At 51.9% G+C, this 24,003-nt stretch overlaps 1 protein-coding gene across 1 annotated transcript; it reads right to left on the bottom strand.

Annotated features, from left to right (window-relative positions):
- Positions 1 to 13,001: 13,001 nt before the first annotated feature.
- LOC123077420 (uncharacterized) lies at positions 13,002 to 19,199 on the bottom strand. The gene is given in 4 exon segments (XM_044499701.1): positions 13,002 to 13,284; positions 13,935 to 14,196; positions 18,395 to 18,500; positions 19,152 to 19,199. Coding segments are annotated over 4 exon segments (699 nt in total).
- Positions 19,200 to 24,003: the final 4,804 nt, after the last annotated feature.

Genomic DNA, 24,003 nt, shown 5'->3' with positions numbered 1-24,003 from the left:
TAGTACAAACCAGTGACACTGCACCGAACCAGCTCTTTGCTGACTATGGTGTATGCTGCTGCCCGTCGTTGCACTTGTCGGGCCAGGGTCTCGTCGGCTGGCAGCTCTTTGTTTACTAGGAAGTTGGGGATGGATTGAGCCCATGATGGTGCTGTTATCTCTCCGACTGCTACAACAGCAACTTGTACGAGGGCAGTTGGGCCGGGAGGCAGCGGGTTGGAGTTGGCTGTCGCCTGCTGTCTTGAAGAAGTCCCCAGGCCGACTGCTGCAGTCCTCGGGCTGGGCTCTGGAATTCCCGGGCCGGGTGCGACGGCTGCAGTCCCCGGGCTACCTGCTGAAGTCCCCGTGCTGGCCTCTGGTGTCCTCAAGTCGGATCCGACTGCTTCGGGAGGCGCCAGCACAAAGATGGAGTCAGATTCTGGTGATGGTTTGACAGACGGCTTGAGGAGGCACTGCAAGGCGATGCTGGCTGGTATCGCCTGTCAGGTGGAGCCGATCCATGCGAAGGCATCCGCTTGCTCATTATCATTTCATGGCACATGGAGGAACTCGCACCCATCAAAGTATCCACTAAGTTGCTGCACAAGGAAGCGGTAGCTTGCCATATTTGAATCCTTGGCGTCTCAGTCGCCTGACGACTGCTGGACCACCAAGTCGGATTCACTATAGCATAGGATTCGGCGAATGCCGAGTTCCTTAGCAAGCCGGAGTCCGTGGATGAGTGCGTCATATTCTTCTACGTTGTTGGAGGCGGCAAAATGGACTTGCAACACATATTTGAGCTTGTCGCCTTTGGGAGAGGTGAGTACGATGCCGGCTCCCATGCCGGTGCGCATTTTGGAACCATCAAAATGCATCCGCCAATGGGTGGAGTCTGGTGCTGGCGGTTGGTACTGGGTCTCGGCCCAGTCGACGAGGAAGTCGGCCAACACCTATGACTTGATGGCGGTGCGGGGCTGATAGTAGATGGTGTAAGGGGCCAGATCAATAGCCCACTTGGCCACTCGACCAGAAGCATCTCGGCTTCCAATGATCTCAGCAAGTGGAGCCGTGCAGACGACAGTTATTGGGTGCTCTTGAAAGTAAGGCTTCAACTTCTTGGTGGCAAAGTGCACACCATAGCACATCTTCTGATAATGTGGGTAGTTTTGCTTTGAGGCGGACAGTACTTCACTCAAGTAATATACCGGTCTCTGGACTGGCAATGCTCTGCCCTCCTCCTTGCGCTCTACCACAATAACTGTGCTGACAACCCGACTGGTAGCGGCGATGTAGAGGAGCATGGGTTCTTTCTCAGTCGGAGCCGCCAAGATAGGCGGGTCCGCCAACATCTTCTTGAGTTGGAGAAAAGCATCGTCCGCCTTGTCATTCGACTCAAAAAAAGTGGTCTTCTTCATAAGCTGGTATAGGGGAAGAGCCTTCTCGCCCAGCCGGCTGATGAAACGACTAATTGATGCCAGGCAGCCGGTGAATTTCTGCACGTCCAGCAGTCGGGTGGGCACTTCCATCTTCTCAATGGCCTTGATTTTCACAGGGTTGCACTCTATGCCGCGCTCTGAGACCAGGAAGCCAAGAAGCTGGCCGGCTGGTACTCCAAAGATGCATTTCTCCGGGTTGAGCTTGATCTAGAATCGGCGCAAGTTCTCAAAGGTTTCCTTGAGGTCTTCTAGCAGCATGCCACGCTTCTCCGTCTTCACCACCACATCATCCACATAGACATGGGCATTTCTGCCGAGTTGCTTGAGGAGACACTTCTACATGCAACGCTGAAATGTGGCGCCAGCGTTTCTCAAGCCGAACGTCATGGTCAGGTAGCAGAAGGCTCTAAATGGCGTGATGAAGGCGGTCTTCAGCCTGTCGGCCGGGTTCAGCTTTATCTGATGGTACCCTTATTATGCATCCAAGAAACTCAACAGCTCGCATCCGGCTGTGGAGTCTATCACTTGGTCAATTCTTGGTAGAGCAAAGGGATCTTTGGGGCAAGCTTTGTTGAGGCTAGTATAGTCAATACACATGCGCCACTGCTTATACTTCTTCAATACCAGGACTGGGTTGGCCAGCCACTCTAGAAAGAACACTTCCATGATGAATCCGGCTGCTAGAAGCCGTGCTATCTCTTCTCCGACAACTCTTCTCTTCTCTTCTGACAGGCGGCGCAAGGACTGCCTGACCAGCTTAGCGTCAGGTCGGACATGTAACTTGTGCTCGGCGAAATCCGTCGGAACACCCGGCATGTCTTTGGGATACCATGCAAAGATGTCCCGATTATCATGGAGGAAATCGACGAGCTCGCTTTCCTATTTGCTGTCAAGGTTTGCACCTATGACAGCATGCCTCTCCGGGTGCTCTAGGTCCAAGGGTATCCTCTTTGTTTCCTTGGACGGCTTGAACGAGCCCTCAACCTCCGACTCCTTGGGGATGGGTCACATTTCTGGCTTCTTGCCTGCCAACGCCACCACCCAGTCAAGGAGTCGCTTCTCAGCTGCAATCACGAGGGACTCGGCCAGTCGGCTACTATCTACGGCGCAAGTGACCGACTTCTTGTAGTCTCCGACTACGGTCAGGATCCCCTTGGTACTCGGCATCTTCACCTTGAGGTAAGCATAGTGGGGGACTGCCATGAACTTGGCCAGAGCTGGTCGGCCAAGCAGTGCATTGTAGGGGCTTTCGTGGTCCACCACTTCAAACCAAACTAGCTCATGGCGGAAATGATTCTTGTTTCCGAAGAGAACATCAATTTGGGTCTTGCCAATTGGTGAGCAGGAAAGGCCAGGGACTATGCCATGGAATACAGTCCGACTGGGGATGAGTTGCTTCTGCTTGATCCCCAACTTCTCCATTGTGTCACGGTATAGGATATTGATGCTGCTGCCGCCATCTATCAAGACTCTGGAGAAACGCGCTGCCCGCCTCTCCGTTGCAAAGGTAGCATCTAGGACCAGGGCGTATGAACCTGGAGAAGGCATCACTTCCAGGTGGTCGGCCCTGCTCAAACTGATGGGCTTCTCAGACCAATGCATGAATTCTGAAGTACTTGAGGCCACCGCTTGCACTTCTTGTTGTTGCTGTCGTCTGCTGCGTCTGTCATCGGCCATGCTGGTGAACGCAACATAAGCTTCGTGTTCCTCTGGGTAGTCGTCTTGTATGGCGCCGACTGGCCAGGCCACCGGCTGCTGGGGCTGAGGAGGCGGCGGTCCGGCAGGCGAAGGAGGCAGGAGTCCATCTCCCTTAGCGATTCTGGCGAGCCAGTGACACTTCCGAGTTGTGTGGTTGGACGGCTTTGTGCCGCTATGGAACTTGCAAGGTGCATCTAAGGTCTGCTCATAAGAGAAAGCGGGCAACCAATTGGACTTGCCGCCCTTCTGACGCTTGGGTGCCGGCTGCCCCTCCGGCTGCTGATCCTCGATTGTCGCCACTTGCCGGCTCGTTGAAGCCGGCTGAGTGGCCTTCTGCTTGTTGTTACTTGGATGCTGTCGCCGACTGGTCTCACCAGCCAGTGTCCGAGGGGCCTGAGGTGCCACCTTGCCGGATGCATCCACTAGGATTTCTGCCTTCATGGAGGAGTCGGCCGTGGCGTGTTTGTCGGCAATGATCAGCCGCTCATCGAGCGTCGTAGGCTGGTCGCAGAGGAGTCGATGCTTGAGGCGGCGGTGAAATACTCGATTGCCTGCAGCTTGTGCATGCCTTCGTAGGAGTTGCGCAGCTCGGCCCAGCACGTGAGATAGTCGCGAGTCGATTCGCTGGGCCCTTGGACGCACAAGGAGAGCTGTCGGGGCTTGGGAGGCCGCTTGTAGGTGCTGGTGAAGTTGCGGATGAAGGCCTTGGTGAAATCAACCCAGCTATTGATGCTGCGGGGCTTCAGGCTGTTGAGCCATGTCCGGGCTGTGCCCTGAAGCATGAGTGGGACGTACTTCATGGCAACACGCTTGTTGTCGTTTGCTATGCTGACGGTTGTTAAGTAGTCGACCAGCCAATCCTCCAGCTTCATGGAGCCAGTGTATTTGGGCGTATCTCGCGGAAGGGTGAACCCTTTGGGAAAGGGCTCATCTCGGATTCTTGGGCCGAAACAGGGCGGGCCCAGCGTGTCTTCTTCTTCTAGCGCCAGGGATCGGTTGAGGTGGTCGATCCGATGAAGGGCGTCGTTTTCTCTGACTCCCTCTCGGCAGCCAAGGCGGTCGCCGAGTGTCGGGTGCGTGACATGCGGCAGAGTGGGATGTCTTGATCCGCGAGGCGGAGGAGGCGGAGGATCGCCTCGGTGCTCCACCGCTCGAGGGCGTCCGTCTTTGTCACACTCGATGGAAAGGCGAGTCCGGCTTCGGCTAGCCGCCGGCTCGTTGCCTCGTCTTCCGCGGGCGCCGCCAGTCGGCATCCGAGATGCCGCGCCAAGGTCTTGGCGAAGGGGCGGCTCTTTGTTCCGCGGGGCGGGCACTTCAGCACGGCACCCGGCTTCGTGCAATGCGGCGGCCGCGTCTAGGAGCTGCTGGACTCGCTCCGTCATGTGGCGACGCTCGTCGCCCTCTTACTTGTCTAGTTCATCCGTCACCGCCTTGGCGGCCCGGATGTTCTCTGCAGGCATGGCGTAGATGGGGCGTTCTGCCCCGAACATGCTGGCGATGGTCACGCCACGCTACTGGATAGGGCCAATGCGGCTAGGCCCCTCAGTAGCCGGCGTGCCGCCAATGGCCCGACCCATCTCGCGCCGATAGGTGTCCGAGAGGCGCCGCATGCTGGCCAGTCGCCCAGCACTCTCGAGGAGCTGGACGCGGCGTGCCTCCAGCGTCTCAATGTTCGCGTCTTCTGGGATGGGCGCCGTCAGGTCTCGCAGTGCCGCATCGAGTGGGTCTCGAGCATCTCCAGCCGATCGCTCGCCACTGTTGATGACGAGCACCTCCATGACGGTGCTCCTGCCGCTGTGCTCGCGAGGAGGCGGCTTGTCGTAGATCACCATGTTGGTGGGGAACGCGTCAAGCGACACCGTGTCATAGTCGACGATCATCGGGTTGGTGGAGCCAACGGACTCCAGGTCCACAGCTGGCTCGCTGGTGACGTGAAGCTGGTCGAGGAGGCTGACGAAGCGGCTATCGAGGCAGCCAGTGCCTGCGTCGGAGGCCGGCTCGTCGGAGATGTGAACCTTGCCAATGAGGTTGGCGAGGCAGCTCACCGCGCAGGCGATCTCCGCGCCATGCAAGGCGTCGAGGCTGACGCCGTTGGGCATGTTGGGCTGGCTTCGCTCGCCGGGAAGGAACAGGGTTCCCGTCCAGAGCAGATATCTGGGAGATGGTGCACCTCGCCCCACGGTGGGCGCCAAATGTCGGTGGTTACGTGCGACGTTTGCCAAAGGATGGCTTATCATGGTGGGAGCGAGTAGAACGTCCCCGGTGCCCGGAAGCGGGATGAGGCGTAGACACGAACGCCGGTGTACTTTACCCAGGTCCGGGGCTCTCCTAGGAGATAACACCCCTAGTCCTGCTCAACGGGGTCTCCGCATGATCACTAAAGGCACAAGTGATACAAAGTTGCTCCTTGAGCTATGTGCTAGAGGTAGGAGAAGGCAAGGCTAGCTCTCTCCTGCTCTAGGAACATGGCTAGGTCTAATGGGGTGGGAACCCTTTGCATGGGTGCCCTGGGGGGTTTATATAGGCCTACCCCCCAGGGGTACAATGGTAATCTGGCCGACTGCTGGGCCTGGCTGTCAGCATCTCCGGCCTCCGGCTTCTCCGCCGACTACTGGGGCCCGCCACCTGGTGGGCCCCGCCAACTGGTCTAGTACAGAGCCGACAGGCCACTTCCGCCGCTGGCGGGTCTGGTTGGTGGCTGCTCACTATAGCTGTGCTGCTAATGACGCTGGCTTGGTCAGCTCAGTGTGGCTACAATCCCGCCGCCTGGTGGGAGATCACTGTAGCCACACCTGGTCACATCAGGTTAATGTTGCACGGGCTTCGAGGGAGGGGGCGGCCGCCTGCTGGATGCCGGCCCTCCCCTGGTCCGATTGATTCGACGTGCGCCGTCTTCTGGGGTGTCACTGCCCAATAGGGCCCGCAGCCTGCGGGCCGTACCGACAGGTCGTCATCGGGAACAGGGCTCCGCCTGCCCAGAGTGACGTCAAGGGAAGGTGGCAACAGTGCCACGCCGTGCGGAGATCTCCGCTAGTACGGGACACTCTTGCCACGCTAAACCCAAGATTCGGGGGTGAGGGCTTCATTGTAGCCATGCCCCATCTCGTCCTCTTGATGGGGGCACAAACTATGAGGGCGCGAGGTGGCCGCCTGCTCGATGCCATCCTCCCTAGAGGCCGGCTGGCTAGATCCGGCCGCTTGTGGTGCCGTCTGCTGGTGGTTGGCCGCCCTCTGGTGGCCAGCCGTTGAGCTAGCCGGCCCCCGGAGGGCGGAGCTTCAGCTTGGGGCACAGCAAAGCGAAGCTGGCCCAAAGTCTTGATAAATCCAGGGACCCGGGTGAGGCTACCCGTGGCCCATTACTCCGACACTAAACATACTAAAGGGACACAAGTCGGTCAAGAAGACTCTTCGGCGCTTTTCAGAACCCAAGCGACAAGCCATGGGAGAGGAGGTATCCAAGCTACTTGAGGCCGGTTTCATCAGAGAAATAAAACATCCGGACTGGCTAGCAAACCTAGTGATGGTACCAAAGAAGGACAAATCCTGGCGCCTATGCGTCGATTTCAAAGACCTTAATAAGGCTTTCCCTAAGGATCCCTTCCCCCTCCCTCGCATCGATCAAATTATTGACGCTACTGCATGACACGATTCATTGTGTTTCCTCGACGCATACTCCAGATACCATCAAATCAAGATGGCGGAGTCGGATCAAGCCGCTACGGCATTTATCACTCCATACGGTCCCTTCTGTTTTAACACCATGCCTTTCGGGCTCAAAAATGTCGGTGCAACCTATCAACGCATGATTCAGACATGCGTGGAAACACAAATCGGCAAAACAGTGGAGGCTTACATAGACGATGTTGTCATTGAAACCAGACACGTCGAATCATTAATAGACGACTTGAGGCTCACGTTCGACAATCTCTGAACATACGACATCAAGCTCAACCCGGAAAAATGCGTTTTCGGCGTACCAGCCGGGAAACTCTTGGGCTTTATTGTCTCCAACAGAGAAATTGAAGCAAACCCGGCTAAAATCCGAGCTTTGTCATAGTTGGCTACCCCAACAGACCTCAAGCAAATCCAGAAACTAACTGGGTGCGTGGCCACCCTAAGCCTCTTTATCTCCCGATTAGGAGAAAAGGCGCTACCTCTTTACCGCCTTCTTCGACGCACCGAACACTTCGAATGGACGAATGCGGCTACAGCTGGGCTGGAGGAAATAAAAGCCCTCCTGGCCACCAATCCAATTTTGGCAGCGCCAAATGTCGGCGAACCCATGCTATTATACATGGCCGCAACACGCCAGGTTGTAAGCGCAGTGCTCGTCGTTGAACGAGAGACAGATGGACATAAATTCCCATTACAAAAGTCGGTATACTATGTATCCACCGTCCTCACTCCATGCAAGTCACGGTACCCACATTATCAAAAGTTACACTACAGGAATTAGCTACTTTGCCATCTGCCACGGCAGACGGCAAAGGTCTTTGTCGTCTGCTGTGGACGGCAAAAGGCTCCGGCAAAGTAAGGATCGGCAAAGAGCTACTTTGTCGTCTGCTTTCGGCGGCTGACGGCAAAGAAAGCAGATGGCAATAATTATGCTATTAGTTCATTAGGTGGCTAACGGAAGCCTTTGCCGTCCGCCGCTGACGGCAAAATTTGTCCGGCCTTTGCCGTCCGCCGAATGATGTTAGCTGGACGTCACTACACGGCAGGCCTTTGCCGTCCGCGGCTGTAGGCAAAGTGTCCAGATGCACGGACGGCAAATCTCCTTCTTTTCCATCTCTGTCATTGATTTACAGTATGTTCAACAATTCATATTCATATGTATAGCCCATGCATATATCACAAATATCTAAAACAGACCACAGGAAAAAAAGAACATCACAAGATCATCCATAAAAACATATATATCGTACAACCTGTATCACAAAGTAAGACGAGATCACACAAGTGTCGACAAATATGATCACAAAGGTTGGCCTCCACATAACACAAAACTTAGGTGAGCATCATGCGATCTAGCAGCAACAACACCTAACCTACTGGATGGACACTGCAGTCCAGACCCAACTCCACAACCACACTACATACTGATTTGCAACCGCGATGGTGATGCAACCACCACAACCAAAATTAAAAAGGCAAGGGAGGTGGGTGGTCCAGGTTGTTGTCTCCATTCCGCTTGTGTTTTCCATCTCTAAATGCCAAAAGGTCCAGGTTGTGGTCATCAGCCTTCTTCATGCCATCAACATGATCACCATTGCCTTCTGCACCCCGTCATCATTAGGCTGATTTGCTGCTGCTGCTCGTCCTTCTACTCCATCTGCATGGACAAGAGCAAGTTAGTTGAATGGCATGCACGATAAAACTGCAAGGCATATATATTTTCATCTACATTAATTGTACTACAGTACAGATTTTGCATGGATGGGTTTGACTTCAACAGAGACTGAAGGAAGAGCATTTTCCCCTCCCAATCCAAAACCTGTTGTACAAGTACAGCTCTAAGAGAAGGAACTGTGGTTCAACAAGAGGCGCTCCAAATCAAACTAAATCTCAGTTTCTTTATTTACCTAAGAAACAACACAACCATAACTTCTGCCAAGCAAGCAGTTATCGTACTATCAGCTAAAAGAAAAACAAAGGAAGATCATGTGTCACTTTCATGGAAAACATCAGAAGTAGATGATAGGGAAAAGTAGATGATCATCAAATTCCCTCACACTCAACAGTGAAAAATGCCACTACCATTGATAGCGAGGACTAACTATTCCCACTACCTGGACCTGGATGCAGCGTCATTCATTTTGCAAACAAAAAAAGCACATTATCAAACTCCTTCACATACATAAATGAATAGCAGCAACCAAATTCAACGGTACTACCAAAATCAAATTACTAATATAATAGCTTTTTTCAGAAAAGGAGGATGACCCCCGGCCTCTGCATCTGGGAGATGCATACGGCCACTTTATTGATTATTACTCTCGAGGACCTTACAAAGTATTACAACAATATGCCCGAATCTGCCATCTTGGCAACATATGCCACTACTCCTATCCAAATGATGAAGGCTTGCTAGCTGGGGCACTACCCAGACCACTCATCTAAGCCTAACATCAAAATGATGAAGGGGTGCTAGCTGGGCCACTACCCAGACCACTCACCTAACCCTAACATCAAAAGCCGGAAGCCCCAGCCGAGCCACATACCGTGTCTGGGGTACAAACCGGTTCGACACACTCGTGTGTCATTGCCGCCATCTTCCACAGGTCCGTCTTCAGAACAAATATTGAGGCTTTTACCTTGTCTGGCCACTCAGCCATCGACGTCACCACGACACCAGACAGTTTCGTCCTCCTGCGCGAGTCCATCGCCACACATCGGACGCTGAATCTCCACTGTGCCACGCCGCCGAGATACACCGCCATCAATGAGTAGGATGAAGCACCGCTTCGCCGAATCTGGCAGGGCTGCTGAAGACCACCGTGGAAAAAGAGACTCCGAGGCTGAGCACATAGGCGGCAGAGCGCCAACGCACCGCCACCAGACGAACTCCGACCACGCCACCGACCGCTGTCAAGCAACCAAAGTATCACATCCACCCCAAGCTCACCACGAACGACACCCCCAAGAGGGTGACGATGCCCGAAGCGCCGCTGTCGCTCGATCCGGCAAGGATTTGGGCTTTCACTCGACATACGAGCTGGGTGGAAGGAAGAGGGGAAGGAGGCGACCTGGACGGCGCCTACAAGAAGGGTACGGCGCCCTCGGGCGTCGCCGCTGTTGTGGCCAGCACTGCTGGCCTCGGATTTCTCCGAAGCCACCTCCCACCTCCAGCCGCCAAACAGGTACAACTCCGGCGACAAAGGCCGCCCAAAGCTGGACCATCGGAGGCAGTCCTGGTTGAAGTAGACGGAGGCCTTCAGATTTGGATCGGGTGCCGTCGAGACGCCCGCACCACAGCTGCCACCCGCCGCCGCCTCGCCGCCCCCGCGGCCGAGGAAGAACGGCCAGCACCAACGAGCACTGGTCACTGCAGACCCGGCGTCAATCCACTAGCCGAGGCCGCCGCCATGGATCCAAAGCCCCCGGAGGAAGAACGGGGCAGCCAGATCCTCGCCGCCACCTGTTGGGGAACGTAGCAGAAATTCAAAATTTTCCACGCATCACCAAGATCAATCTACGGAGAAACTAGCAACGAGGGGAAGGAGAGTGCATCTACATACCCTTGTAGATCGCTAAGCGGAAGCGTTCAAGAGAGCAGGGTTGAAGGAATCGTACTCGTCGTGATCCAAATCACCGGAGATCCTAGTGCTGAACGGACGGCACCTCCGCGTTCAACACACGTACAGCCCGGTGACGTCTCCGATGCCTTGATCCAGCAAGGAGAGAGGGAGAGGTTGGGGAAGACTCCATCCAGTAGCAGCACGACGGTGTGGTGGTGATGGAGGAGCGTGGCAATCCTGCAGGGCTTCGCCAAGCACCGCGGGAGAGGAGGACTTGGGAGAGGGGGAGGGGCGCCAGGGGCAAGGGTGCAGCTCCCATGCGCCTCCCCACTATATATAGGGGTGGAGGGGGATTATTTCTTACCCTCCAAGTCCATTGGGGCGTTGGCAAAGGTGGGAGGAAAGAAATCCTATCCTTTCCTTTCCCCACCGATTGTTATCCCCCTTTTTTAGGGATCTTGATCTTATCCCTTCGGGATATGATCTTATTCCTTCTAAGGGGGGATCTTGGTGCGCCTTGACCAGGGGTGTGGGGCCTTGCCCCCACTACCCACGTTTATGTGGGTCCCCCATGCAGGTGGGCCCCACTCCAGAACCTTCTAGAACCTTCCCAGTACAATACCGAAAAATCCCGAACATTTTCCGGTGGCCAAAATAGGACTTCCCATATATAAATCTTTACCTCCGGACCATTCCGGAACTCCTCGTGACGTCCGGGATCTCATCCGGGACTCCGAACAACATTCGGTAACCACGTATATCTATTCCCTATAACCCAAGCGTCATTGAACCTTAAGTGTGTAGACCCTACGGGTTCGGGAGACATGTAGACATGACCAAGACGTTCTCCGGTCAATAACCAACAGCGGGATCTGGATACCCATGTTGGCTCCCACATGTTCCACGATGATCTCATCGGATGAACCACGATGTCAAGGACTCAATTGATCCCGTATACAATTCCCTTTGTCTAACGGTATTGTACTTGCCCGAGATTCGATCGTCGGTATGCCGATACCTTGTTCAATCTCGTTACCGGCAAGTCTCTTTACTCGCTCCGTAACACATCATCCCGTGATCAACTCCTTGGTCACATTGTGCACATTATGATGATGTCCTACCGAGTGGGCCCAGAGATATCTCTCCGTTTACACGGAGTGACAAATCCCAGTCTCGATTCGTGCCAACCCAACAGATACTTTTGGAGATACCTGTAGTGCACCTTTATAGCCACCCAGTTACGTTGTGACGTTTGGTACACCCAAAGCATTCCTACGGTATCCGGGAGTTGCACAATATCATGGTCTAAGGAAATGATACTTGACATTAGAAAAGCTTTAGCATACGAACTACGATCTTTGTGCTAAGCTTAGGATTGAGTCTTGTCCATCACATCATTCTCCTAATGATGTGATCCCGTTATCAACGACACCTAATGTCCATGGTCAGGAAACCGTAACCATCTGTTGATCAACGAGCTAGTAAACTAGAGGCTCACTAGGGACATGGTGTTGTCTATGTACCCACACATGTATCTGAGTTTCCTATCAATACAATTATAGCATGGATAATAAACGATTATCATGAACAAGGAAATATAATAATAACTAATTTATTATTGTCTCTAGGGCATATTTCCAACACCACCTTCACCGGCGGTCGAGCGGCGAGCCGGCGGCCACCTCCGGTGGCGACGAGGGAGAGGAGAGGGCCGGCGGCGGGCTAGGGTTACGCCGCCCGAGTCGCCCCTGTGGGAGTGACGCGGGGGCCTGGGAGCTGAGATGGAAACCACTAATATAATAGCTGGACGCCCATCATCAAAATTGGTAACATAATCCAAGAAGTTCAGTAGCTAGTATTAATTAATATAATCTAGTTGATTAAGAGGAGCAAGCACGGATTGGGTTTGAAGCAGTCAAGTTACATCTAGCGCTGCTTGAGGATGGTCTCCTACAAGGGTCCAGACCTCATCTTCTCGTCGATCTTGAGGATGGTCTCCTACAAGGGTCCTACGAGTAGCCTTTTTCATGAAAGGAGTACAAGTAGCATTGCTTTGATTCTAATTGTAATTCCTAGTTGATTATCAAAATTCTGTATGAGCAAATATCCATTGCCAAAAACTCCTACATGACAGATCTAGCACATGACCAAAATAAGTGCTCCATAGCCACAACCGGACTGACCAAAGTGCAACTAAATACGACCAATAACTACCAATTCATGGATGATCTGAACCTGTACCCGCCGATGCTCGCCATCGACTCTGCCATCAGCGCCGAGACGCCGCCGTTGAGAATCTTGAAGGGCTGCGGCCATCCCGACCATGCCGACGTCGCTGTGCCCGCAGCAACAGCAGCTCGATGCCGCCGGGGCCTCCTCTAAACAAGACTGAAATAAAAAGCATGTATCTGCATGTAGAGTCATTTGAAGTTCGTTTCATCAGTAGGAGGAGTGCAAGTGGCAGCCCGCTTCATCCCACGAAACTCATCCATTAGTTCAAAATTTGCTCAACACTTGCCTAAAAGTAACACTACATTTGTACTACTATGTTACTGTCCACTAGCCCGCCACACTTGCATTGCATCCTTAATCCGAAGCAATTGATGAGCTAGCTAATGAATGTCTTTTTCTTGTACCACTTAACTAGTCAGTTTTGTGCTGCCTTTTGATCCCAAACCTGTGACGCGAAGGCTTTCTGGAGCTACTACCGAAGCAGTGCTCTGAACTGGCGGGTTGCAGCCAGGGTCTCGTCCAGCTTGGCCTTCTTAGCCATGAGGTCGGTCTTCCTGGCTTCCGCAGCCCCGATCCCGGCGTCGTCCGAGTGCAACCCGCTGCTCTGCAGCTCCTGCATGGCTGCCTGCAGTTGAGATGCAGAGGGCTTGAGCCTCTGCACTTCCTGACGAGCTCCCGCTGCAACATCGCCCGGAACTCTATATCTGCAGTTCATGATTACTGAATGTGTAGTTGTTAAGCTTTGGCATAAGCCCACATTCCTGGCTGTGCTTTGTAACTCTTTGCATAATGTTTGTCCTCACGAATTCCAATGTTCTTCATTTGATACAGGTTTTAGCATAGAAATGGTACCTCGAAACGCTTTGAGTACTCGAGAAGAGTTGTTTGGTAGCACTCCTGGCATATCAATGGAGGCACCTCCACGCTGAACTTAACCTGCAAAGCAGCACACCATGATCATCAGAATCAAGCATCAATTCATCAGTTTATCCCCCAAACTAGTCTACTCATCGCACAGAAACCGACACAACATCCCACATTACAGAATTACACCACTCTCCAACTCATATACAACCAGAGAGGTAGTTAAGTGAGCAAAGTTGGGGCTAACACTTGAGTTGGGCTGCGGCGTCTCGATGACGCGGACGGAGTCTCCACCACCCGCGGCGGCCTCGCAGAGCTCTACGGCAGCCGAGGCGACAAGGAATCGTCGCCTCTGGGACCACCAGGTGGAGGCGGAGGTGGACAGGGACCGGGAGGAGGACGGTGACGAGGAACTAGGCCAGGAGGCTGCTCGTGGGGTTGAGAAGTGGCTCCTACCAGGGTGGATGGAGGCTGTGGAGACGACGGCCGGAACTCCTCCATCTCCTTCCTCTTGGACTCGTAGAAGTGGTCCCACTCCTCCGCCTTCTGCTGCGCATCCTCGATCTCGCCGTTGGCCGAGCTGATGTTGCGGGCGACGGCGAGGCGGCGCGCGTGGGTGGCGTCGATGTCAGCGCGGGTGGCGAGGGCGCGGGAGGCAAGGTCTGCGGCGTAGCGCTCGAGGAGGAGGAGGCATCGCTCGAGGCGGCGGGCGGCGGCGGCCTTGGCGGTGAGGAGGCGGGACTCTCCTGGGCGAGGAGAGAAACCGGTCGGTGGAGATGGTGAGCAGGGAGAGGTGACCTCGGGGAGGAGAGCTTGGCGGTGGGGAACGGCGGGGATCGCCGAAATCTGGCGGCGGCGTGGGATGGAGAAAGGGGATCGAGGAAGACGAGAGAGATGGGATCCAATGTGGGTGTGTGCGCGCGTGGGTTGGGCGTGTGTGCATCGTGGGTGGAGCCCGAGGCTGTGTGGGTCGTGGGTGGGTGTGTGCCGGGGGCGGCCGTTAGATACATTAGGTTATTTCCTTTGCCGTCTGCTTTCGGACTCTTTGCCGTCCGCTAGCAGACGGCAAAGAAAGTGGTCGTTAGTTTTTTCATTAGTGGGTGCCACCTATCTCTTTGCCGTCAGCCAGCGGACGGCAAAGAAATGGCAGATGGCAAAGACCTTCTTTGTCGTCTGCCATTTGTTTGCCGTCAACTTCTTGGTAGCTGATGGCAAAGACCTTCTTTGCCGTCCGCTAGGTGACGGTAAAGAATTGGTAGACAGCAAATTCCCTGATTCCAGTAGTGATAGCATACACGTGCTTCATGGCATCCTGAAAACTACGACACTACTTTCAAGAGTGTTCAATCACGTTGGCCTTCGTAGTACCACTCAATGACATAATAAACAACCGCGACGACATGGGCCAGATTGCAAAATGGGCTATCGAGCTCCTCCCGTTCGACATAACATACAAACCACGACGGGCCATTAAGTCGCGGGTACTGGCTGACTTCGTCACCGAATGGACAGAAGCCGAACTCCCTAAAGAGTACGGCGCGTACTCCAATTGGATCATGCACTTTGATGGCTCTAAGATGCTAGCTGGTCTAGGGGCTGGCGTCGTCCTGACGTCCCCCACCAGAGATACGGTCCAATACGTACTCCAAATACTTTACACAGATTCCAACAATGCAGCAGAGTATGAGGCACTATTGCACGGTCTTCGGATGGCGGTCTTCATGGGCATTCAACACCTAGAAGTACGTGGGGATTCAAATCTCGCAATATCTCAAATAAATGGAGACTTTGACGCCAAGGACCCCAAAATGGCGGCTTACTGTAATGTCGTTCTCAAAATGTCAGCTCGATTCGAGGGGCTCGAATTCCACCATGTGGTTCGAGAAAACAATCAAGCGGCGGATATCCTTGCCCGCATCGGCGCTAAACGTGACCCCGTCCCACCAAATATTTTTTTGGAAAGGCTGTTCAAGCCCTCCATGGTATGGGAAGGGGAGTCTGGCAATACTAGTCCGGATCTGCATACAAGCCCAGATTCTGAACAATCTGACATAATCGGAGGCTCCGCCACCGAAATCACACCTTCGGCCCACGTGATCATGGCGGTCATCGCCCCGTGGACGAAGCCCTTCCTAGCTTACTTAAATAGGCAGGAGCTCCCGGAGGACCAAAATGAGGCACGCTGCATTGTGCGGCGCTCTAAAGCCTACAAAGTCCACGAGGGGGAGCTTTATGAGAAAAACGCAACCGGAGTGCTCCAAAAGTGCATCTCCGAAGAGGAAGGGCGACAGCACTTGGCTGAAATTCATGCCGGACTCGGCGGCCACCATGCCGCAGCTCGGGCGCTCATAAGCAAGGCCTTACGTACAGGTTTCTACTGGCTGACAGCCCGGGCAGACGCACAAGACCTTGTTCAACACTGCGTCGGTTGCCAGCTTTTTGCAAATCAAAGCCATATGTCGCACACCGCCCTGCAAACAATCCCCATGACTTGGCCCTTTGCGGTCTGGGGGCTCGACATGGTTGGACCCCTTAATGGAGGAAGCCATAAGAAGAAATATTTGTTGGTCATGGTCGATAAATTCACCAAATGGATAGAAGCCAAACCAGTTAAAATGGCCGAATCCAGACCAGTGATAGACTTTATATCCGAGGTCGTACACCGCTACGGTGTCCCTCACAGCATCATCACCGATAATGGCTCGAACTTTACAGCCGATGAGGTGAAAACCTGGTGCAGTAAAATTGGCATAAAACTTGATTACGCCTCCGTCTATCACCCCCAAACAAACGGTCAAGTCGAACGAGCGAACGGTCTTATCATGAGCGGCATTAAACCCAGACTAGTGCGATCTTTGAAGGAATCAGATATGCACTGGTTCGAGGAGCTCGACTCCGTATTATGGGGGCTGCGGACCACGCCAAATCGCAGAACCAGATACACACCATTTTTATGGTGTACGGCGCAGAGGCAGTGCTACCCTGCGATAGCATCCATGATTCACCTAGAGTGCGCATGTATGAAGAGAGAGAAGCCGAGCTGGATCAGCAGGACAGCTTAGATGCCGTGGAGGAGGAGCGTGACGTCGCGAAGGCCCGTTCCGCATTCAATCAACAGCAGGCTAGAAGGTATCAAAGCAGAGAAGTGCGGGCCAAAACTTATGACATTGGCAAACTCGTTCTACGCCTACCAGAGAAGAAAAAGGACAAGCTCAAGCCCAAATGGGAGGGCCCCATCATCATTTACAAAGTTCTGACTGGAGGCGCATACCGCCTGTGTGATGCATCACACAATCGACTCGAGCCGAACCCATGGAACGCGGCCAGACTCCGAAGATTCTACGCCTAGTGCCGAACTCCGTGTTATTCTCCTTACCTCAGTCTCCCTTTTTAAATTATATCCTCTCTCTCTGCCTTTTACATTTGTAGCCTTAAAAGCTTCAAGTATGCTTTGACCGCACACTCTGGCCGCGCTATGCACGCTCAATATACCTGGGGGCTTCTTACACAGAAGCTTAATTGTCTTCTGGGCTTTATGCCCACCACATATGCGTCACTTCTCCATATGTGACTTTTTTCACCACTATATGCATCGACATGACTTAAGTTTTGGCCAAACTAGGTTTCCTGGCTCTTGTGTTTGTGCCCTATGTTCTAGTTAATTCAGCTAGGGCACAAGGGGAGAACCTTTGCAATTGTTACTGCCGGGTCAGCCGGATGTGTACCTCAGACTGGATGAAGCTGAAAGCTAGCGTTCTTAAGGGAATATTCGGTCAGTGAACAAAAGATGTATTTTACCTACAAAACATGCCCCTAGACGCTTATATCCTGCGTAAATTCTCGCAGCTCGGACATGTACATCGATGCATGCACACCTAGGGAAAGGAACCCTTAACGGAACTATTCTCCCTGGAAGATGTTTCTTACTACCCATGTAATATAACATAACTAGTTGGGTACTTGTCTATTCACGCACTTATGACCCCTACGCCTGGTTTCCACATGTGCCCCGGTTTTCACGTAACCGAGCGGGTATTCGGATACACTCCGGACTATCGGGTCCAGAGGTTGAAGCGAAAAGGTCGGCCAAGAAAAATGATTTACAATCCGGCTAGGGACAAAATATGTCCTTTGAAGTACAATGTCACTTAGACTAACTAAATTCTTCTTCTATACCATCCAACAGGCTATCTAGCCTACAATCCTGTTGGGAATACTTAGCGGCTAATGCTACTTGGTCATACACCAGATGTACAGGGATCTCCTTCCCATCTGACCCTACAGGTCCGACCTCGGCCATGTGGTTCGGGTCAGCCTTGGTGTACCGCGTCTTCACCATGGCCCAGGCTTACCTTGCGCCTTATCGGCAGGCCGATATCTTCCATAATTTGAAGCACTACCGTGCTCCCTTGAACATCTCCACAAGCTCCCCCATGCCTCCTGACAGGCAGGCGGATGGCCACAAGGCTTGGGAAATGCCCCCCATCACCTGCCGAACTTGTTCGTGCAGTTGTGATAACTCTGGCAGAAGATCGCCTGCAGATCAGGGCATCTCCTCCTCGGGGTGGCCTATTAGCATGCCTACAGATATAATTCTATTAGCACGCTTCTTTGCCGAACTTTATAGTGGTTCTCAAAGCACTTACTGAACATGCCGCACCGTAGCCTCTTATTCTCCTTTACGGAGTCAGCAAGCTGGGCCCGAACATCCTTTAATTCGACGTCCAGTCGGACGTTCGCATCCTGGAGAGTATTTTTCTCCATTATAACCTTTGTAAGCACACGCTGGCCAGCCTTCAGCTGTAGCCGAACATGTTGCTCATCCTCTGGTATGATCTCCGGATTGCCTCCAAGATTGTCTGCAGATTCTCTTGTTAGAATCGCATTCATGTCGAATACTTAACTGGTACATGCAATGAAATTATTTTAATTTAAAACAAATACCAGATGGGACCTTCGTAGACTCCTCCATCACGGCAATTGCGGCCCGCAGTTGGACCTTGCACTCCTCCAGCTCTTTGGATAGCTGGTTATTCTTCTCTGTCAGAACCTATGCACACGAGGATCCTTAAATCAGTTGTGCCAACTGTTTCAAGTCTCAGGGGCTACTGATATACATACTTGTCAAATTTTCTTACCCGTATATCCTTTACGTACTGGTCCGTGGCCCTGGCGAGGCCACCTTGAGCAGCCCGGATGTACGCGTCCCCTGAGTTGAAGGCATCAAATGCCTCTTAAGAGAAATTAGGGTCGCGTAGTGCGACCCGTCGGCGCCTATGATTTATGGCGCTCTCCACTTTGGAGTTTGTAGCGAAAAATCTATCCGCATCCTCTGTAGGAGGATCGTCCGCGTTGGCCTTCGCCCTTGAGTCCGGCCTCGGAGTCCGGCTGGTGGAAGCGTGACCGGCAGGCTCTCTGGATACAGTGTGGCAAGCGCTCTTTCTGTCAGAAGGCAGGGAACATTGTTATATTTTAACAATGATAAATTCGTGACAGGTTTTTAAACATACCTTTGCAATGGCGTCTCGGTCCTGACCGCCTTCCTTTTGAGCCTACCCGACTTTGGTGCCCCTTGTTGGCGAGTCACCGCGGGTTTAGCTTGGCGCCCCGATGGCCTTCCCTGTAAGATGCAATACATCTGCGGTGGGTGAATTGTAAGGAGGGAATCCTTTTTGGAAGTTGGGACTGTGGCTTTACTTACCTTTGATACAGGGAGTAGGCCAGGATAATCGGCTATGATGGCCACCATCACACCATCGCAGCTCAGCTGGTAAAATGTCCTGTCAACAAGCTCCACAAACGTGTCCGGATCTTTCTCGAGTCTGGGGTCGAGAGCCCGGTTAGGGTCCTCTAGCTGTGGAGATGGGCTGTGAACATCCTTCATAGCCCTTCACAGTTCCTGCTATGAATTGATGAACTAAACATCTGTGCTAAAAATGTAGGATAGATTGGAATAAAAGATAGCGACTCACCCAGCTTGGGGGGTTGTACATGGAGAATCCATCCCGTGGCTTGATATGGATGAACTCCTCCTCTTCTCCTTTGTACAAATCAGACAGTATCTTCGCCAGAGCAGCGGGAGAATCCGGACCTTTACGGCCACAGCGGGTGGCATCATCTTCTCCATTGTAGTGCCACATGGGTTTTCCCCGATATTGAAGTGGCTGCACTCCCCGCATTATGCATATGGACATAACTTCAATTATTGTCAGTCCTCATTTGGCCAGTTTATTTATCCTGTCCATCAGGAAAAGGATCTCTCTGTTATCTTCCTCCTTGGGGCTTCTTCAATGGGGCATTTACAAACTCGGGAAGGCCCTTCCAAACAGGGTCCGGAAGAGGGACGTCCTCCACGTAAAACCATTCCGAGGGCCAATCTTCGGATGTCTTCTTCGGGGTGCCCGATAGATATCCGGTCCTGGCGATGTGCCATATTTCGGATCCTCCCACTTGATACACCGACTCCTTCTAAGTATGGGGTACGAGGCAAAATAGCCTCTTCCACAGCTCGAAATGGGCCTCACAGCCCAGGAAAAGCTTGCAGAAGGCAACATAGCCTGCGATATGCAGTATGGAGGCCGGGGTAAAGTTATGGAGCTGGAGGCCATAGAACTCCAGGAGCCCGTGGAGGAACGGATGGATTGGAAATCCGAGCCCCCTTAGCAAGTAAGGGACAAACCATACCCGCTTTCCCTTGGATGGGTTTGGAAAGCTCTCCGCTTTCTCCCCGCCATTATAAGTGGCTAGTCCAGCTCAGACGGGGACCATGTATGCAGGTGGGAGAAACCCCTTAGTCTGCAACTCTACTAATCGGCTGTGGGGAACAGAACATCTCTCCCAATTGCCTGGCCTAGTGCTATGGGAGCGAGAGGAGGAACCACGATGGTCGGCCATGGTGGTGTGGATTTTTCCGGGCACGCTCTGATGAATACTCGCTGGGGGGAGATGGTGTGATTTGGATCTGAGAATCCTCGTCTCTTTTATAGATGATTTATTCGCATGGTTGGGGTGGCAAATGTAAAAATGCCTCGACTTTTCGCATTTGCTCGACACGTGGAAACAATCGTTATTAAAGCACAGAAGCCAAGGAGCGCGACATTGGTGAGGAGCCGAACACTGCTCGTTACAACAATGCTTTGGAGTATTTGGAGAAGAACCCGCCTTGCAATGCCGAAGACAATCTGCACGCTGGACTCATCGTCATTGCAGCCTGGTTCGGGGGCTACTGAGGGAGTCCTTGATTAAGGGGTCCTCGGACAACCGGACTATATACTTTGGCCGGACTGTTGGACTATGAAGATACAAGATTGAAGACTCCGTCCCGTGTCCGGATGGGACTCTCCTTTGCGTGGAAGGCAAGCTTGGATATTCGGATATGTAGATTTCCTTCTCTGTAACCGACTTTGTGTAACCCTAGCCCCCTCCCTTGTCTATATAAACCAGAGGGTTTAGTTCGTAGAATAACCACTACAAAAAATACACTTCCGTGATGATACGTGTTTGTCACAGTAGGTCGCGTTTTTTGTCATGCATGTACATCCATGACAAATTTATGACAGAATCAAGATAGTCATACCTGTGCTGTAGTAGAAGTGTTCCATGACATTACCAAAATTATCATCACGGAAGTGTCCACTTCCATGACGATAAATCATGCGTCACAGAAGTGCTTTCGTCAAGGGTGACCCACACGTGGCATCCATCGTAACGGAACGCCGTTAACCTATCGGGTCAGGTTTTGGATCCGATAACCCGTTAACAGCCCCGACCAATGGGGATTTTCCACGTGTAAAATCATCATTGGCTGGAGGAAGCACGTGTTGGCTCACCGTTGGGACATATGTCATCCACTCATTGGATGGAAGACCCCTATGGTACATCGACACGTGGCACGGCCCAACAGAGGCCCATTCCTGTGAAAAGGACGGCCCAGTTAAAATTAGCAGGCCAGCCCATATAAGGCCTACTTGTGTCAGGTCCATTTAAGACCACGACCCATACGAGATGAGCCAATTCGGCCCGTCAACAGCCCGTTAAAATTTGACACCATTGCAGCCCATCGTCAGTTCGACCCCATTAAGAGCCCGCTATATATCTGGGCTCAATATCGGCCCGATGAGATTTAGGCCTGTTAACGACCCGTTTAATGGATGGACCAATTTTCAGGATGTACATCTTTCAGCCTTTTAGCGACCCATTTAAATGTTGGGCTAGTTTCCGGCCTGGTGTGTCTTTCAGCATGTTGATGGCCCATAAATCTAATGGGCCATTTGTTGTCAGACCTGAGTTCCGGCCTTTTAGCGGCCCATTTAAGTGTTGGGCCAATTTTCTGGCCCGGTGTCACTTTCAGCTTGTTGACGGCCCATAAATCAGTTGGGCCATTTTTAGTCGGACCTGAGTTTTCGCTTTTAGCCACCCATTTAAGTGTTGGGCCAATTCCCGGCCCTGTGTGACTTTCGGCCTATTAATGGACCATAAATGAGTTGGGCCATTTGTAGTCGGACCTTAGTTTTGGCCCTTTAACGGCCCATGCCCTTCATGGTCCAATAACAGCCCGGTTTCTCTTTCGGCCTGCTAAAGGCCCACAACACAGTTAGGCCATTTACAATACGACCTGAGTTTCGGCCTCTTAGTGGCCCATGGTCTTCATGGTCCAGTACAAGCCTGTTGTCTCTTTCGGCCTACTAAAGGCCTACAGTATAGTTGGGCCATATGTAGCCCAAACTTAGTAACGGCATGTTAATGGCCCGTGAAATAAACTGGGGCCACCTGTTGCCCGCTTCGATGTTGGCCTGTTAATGACCCGGGAGGTAAGAGGGCCGACGATTAACTTTCGGCCTAGTAACGGCCCATTAACTTAATGGGCCCACTAAAGTTCGTACATGTCTTTAGGCCAAATTAGATAATTTGAGCCCATTACGACGAGCAATTATGCACAGGACCAAAACCAATCACGCAAAGGTACGGCATACAGGGAATAACGTTGCACATCCAGCATATATTACAGGAAATTACATCCACTGGGCAATCAAAGATTGATGCCAGTGCAAATAAATGAGCAGAACCTAACCATCTACAATGTCACAATCTGCAACCTCAGCACAGATGACGCCCATAAGCATGTGGGCAAGTTCTTTCTGCTTTGCTACACTGTCTCTGAAAACATTGATCAGTTGTTATGTCGCACGACTCTGCACCTCTGATTCATCCACCATTTCCATCATTGCTTCAGCCATTAATTGGTTCACAAACATACATTTATTCCGTTGCATTCGAGACAAAGGATACTGAACAGATTCAGATGGCGATTTTGGCAGGCTTGTATTATTGATAGTGGAGAGTGTCTCGACCACTGCATCATAACATAAATTAGGACGGGAACCAAACAGATTAATCATGAGGTATTGCGATATTACCTGGCCTAGATTTACTGGAAAGAAACAATGGGGTTGCCTTGCTGTTTTCAGAGTTTGTCTTCTTATCTTGAGCAGCCTGCACAAAATTAACACACTAGCATTGCTATCATTGGCCAAGTCAGATAATAGGAAAGCAACATTGACACAACAAACGTTTGGGCAAGTAGCCTACACCAAATTAACACAATATGGCACAGCTATCATCAGCCAGGTAAGGTAGTACGAAAGCAACATTGACACAATGAATGAATGGGCAACCAGAGAAGCACTACAATTCAGTAATGTGCGTGATATGAGATAGTACATTCATGCAGCTCAGTATGCAAAATTACCAGGCAGTTTTCCTTACAAAAATCAACATTGGAGCCTTTAACATTTTGCTACAACTAATTTTAGATCCGATAAAGGTTAGATTCACGCTGATTAACAAAATACAACAGGTACTTACATCAGCATTGGAGCACAGAGAATTCCCGCAAGATATTTTCCTCGAATACGATCCCAATGGAGGAAGTCTTCTATCGTTTAACCTTATTTTCTAAAAGAGAGATGGGTAAGAAACATGTAGAAAATATGATCAGAATGCTATAAAATTTCATGATGCGAGGATACGCACACGCTTCTTAGAATGGAGTTGACATTCTTTTGCTGGACTGGAGCGGACTAGTTCTTTGGCCACTGGAATCTGCTTATTATCGGTGGGAGTTGGGTTTCTCTATGCTGGAGCAGTATCAATGAAAAATGGAGTTGGTTTATTATCTCTTGGCGTTTGGATCTTTTGCAAAGACCTGGTTTGTAAACCTTCAGATTCTAACAGAGCCGTCTTCCCCTTGCATGCCTTATATAGAAGAATGGTGATTCAGTTATAAAACATGCTACAGTAGAGATGGAATAGGTACTGAAGAATAGAAAGGCATGACATATTGACATGTATTCCCTCCATCCGGAAATAAATGGACGGGTCTAGGCGTATTTTAGTTCTAGATACATCCAGTTTTATCCATTTGTGCGACATTTAATCCGGACGGAGGGAGTATGATGTAAGAGCTAGGGATACGACAGGACAATACAGTAAAAAAACACTGAAAAACCCACTGCAGAACCAAAGTATTCAAACCCACTGATATGAGATAGTAC

This window comes from Triticum aestivum, chromosome 1B (assembly GCF_018294505.1).
Source record: "Triticum aestivum cultivar Chinese Spring chromosome 1B, IWGSC CS RefSeq v2.1, whole genome shotgun sequence".
NCBI lineage: Eukaryota > Viridiplantae > Streptophyta > Magnoliopsida > Poales > Poaceae > Triticum > Triticum aestivum.
This window is presented reverse-complemented; position numbering and strand designations above follow the sequence as displayed.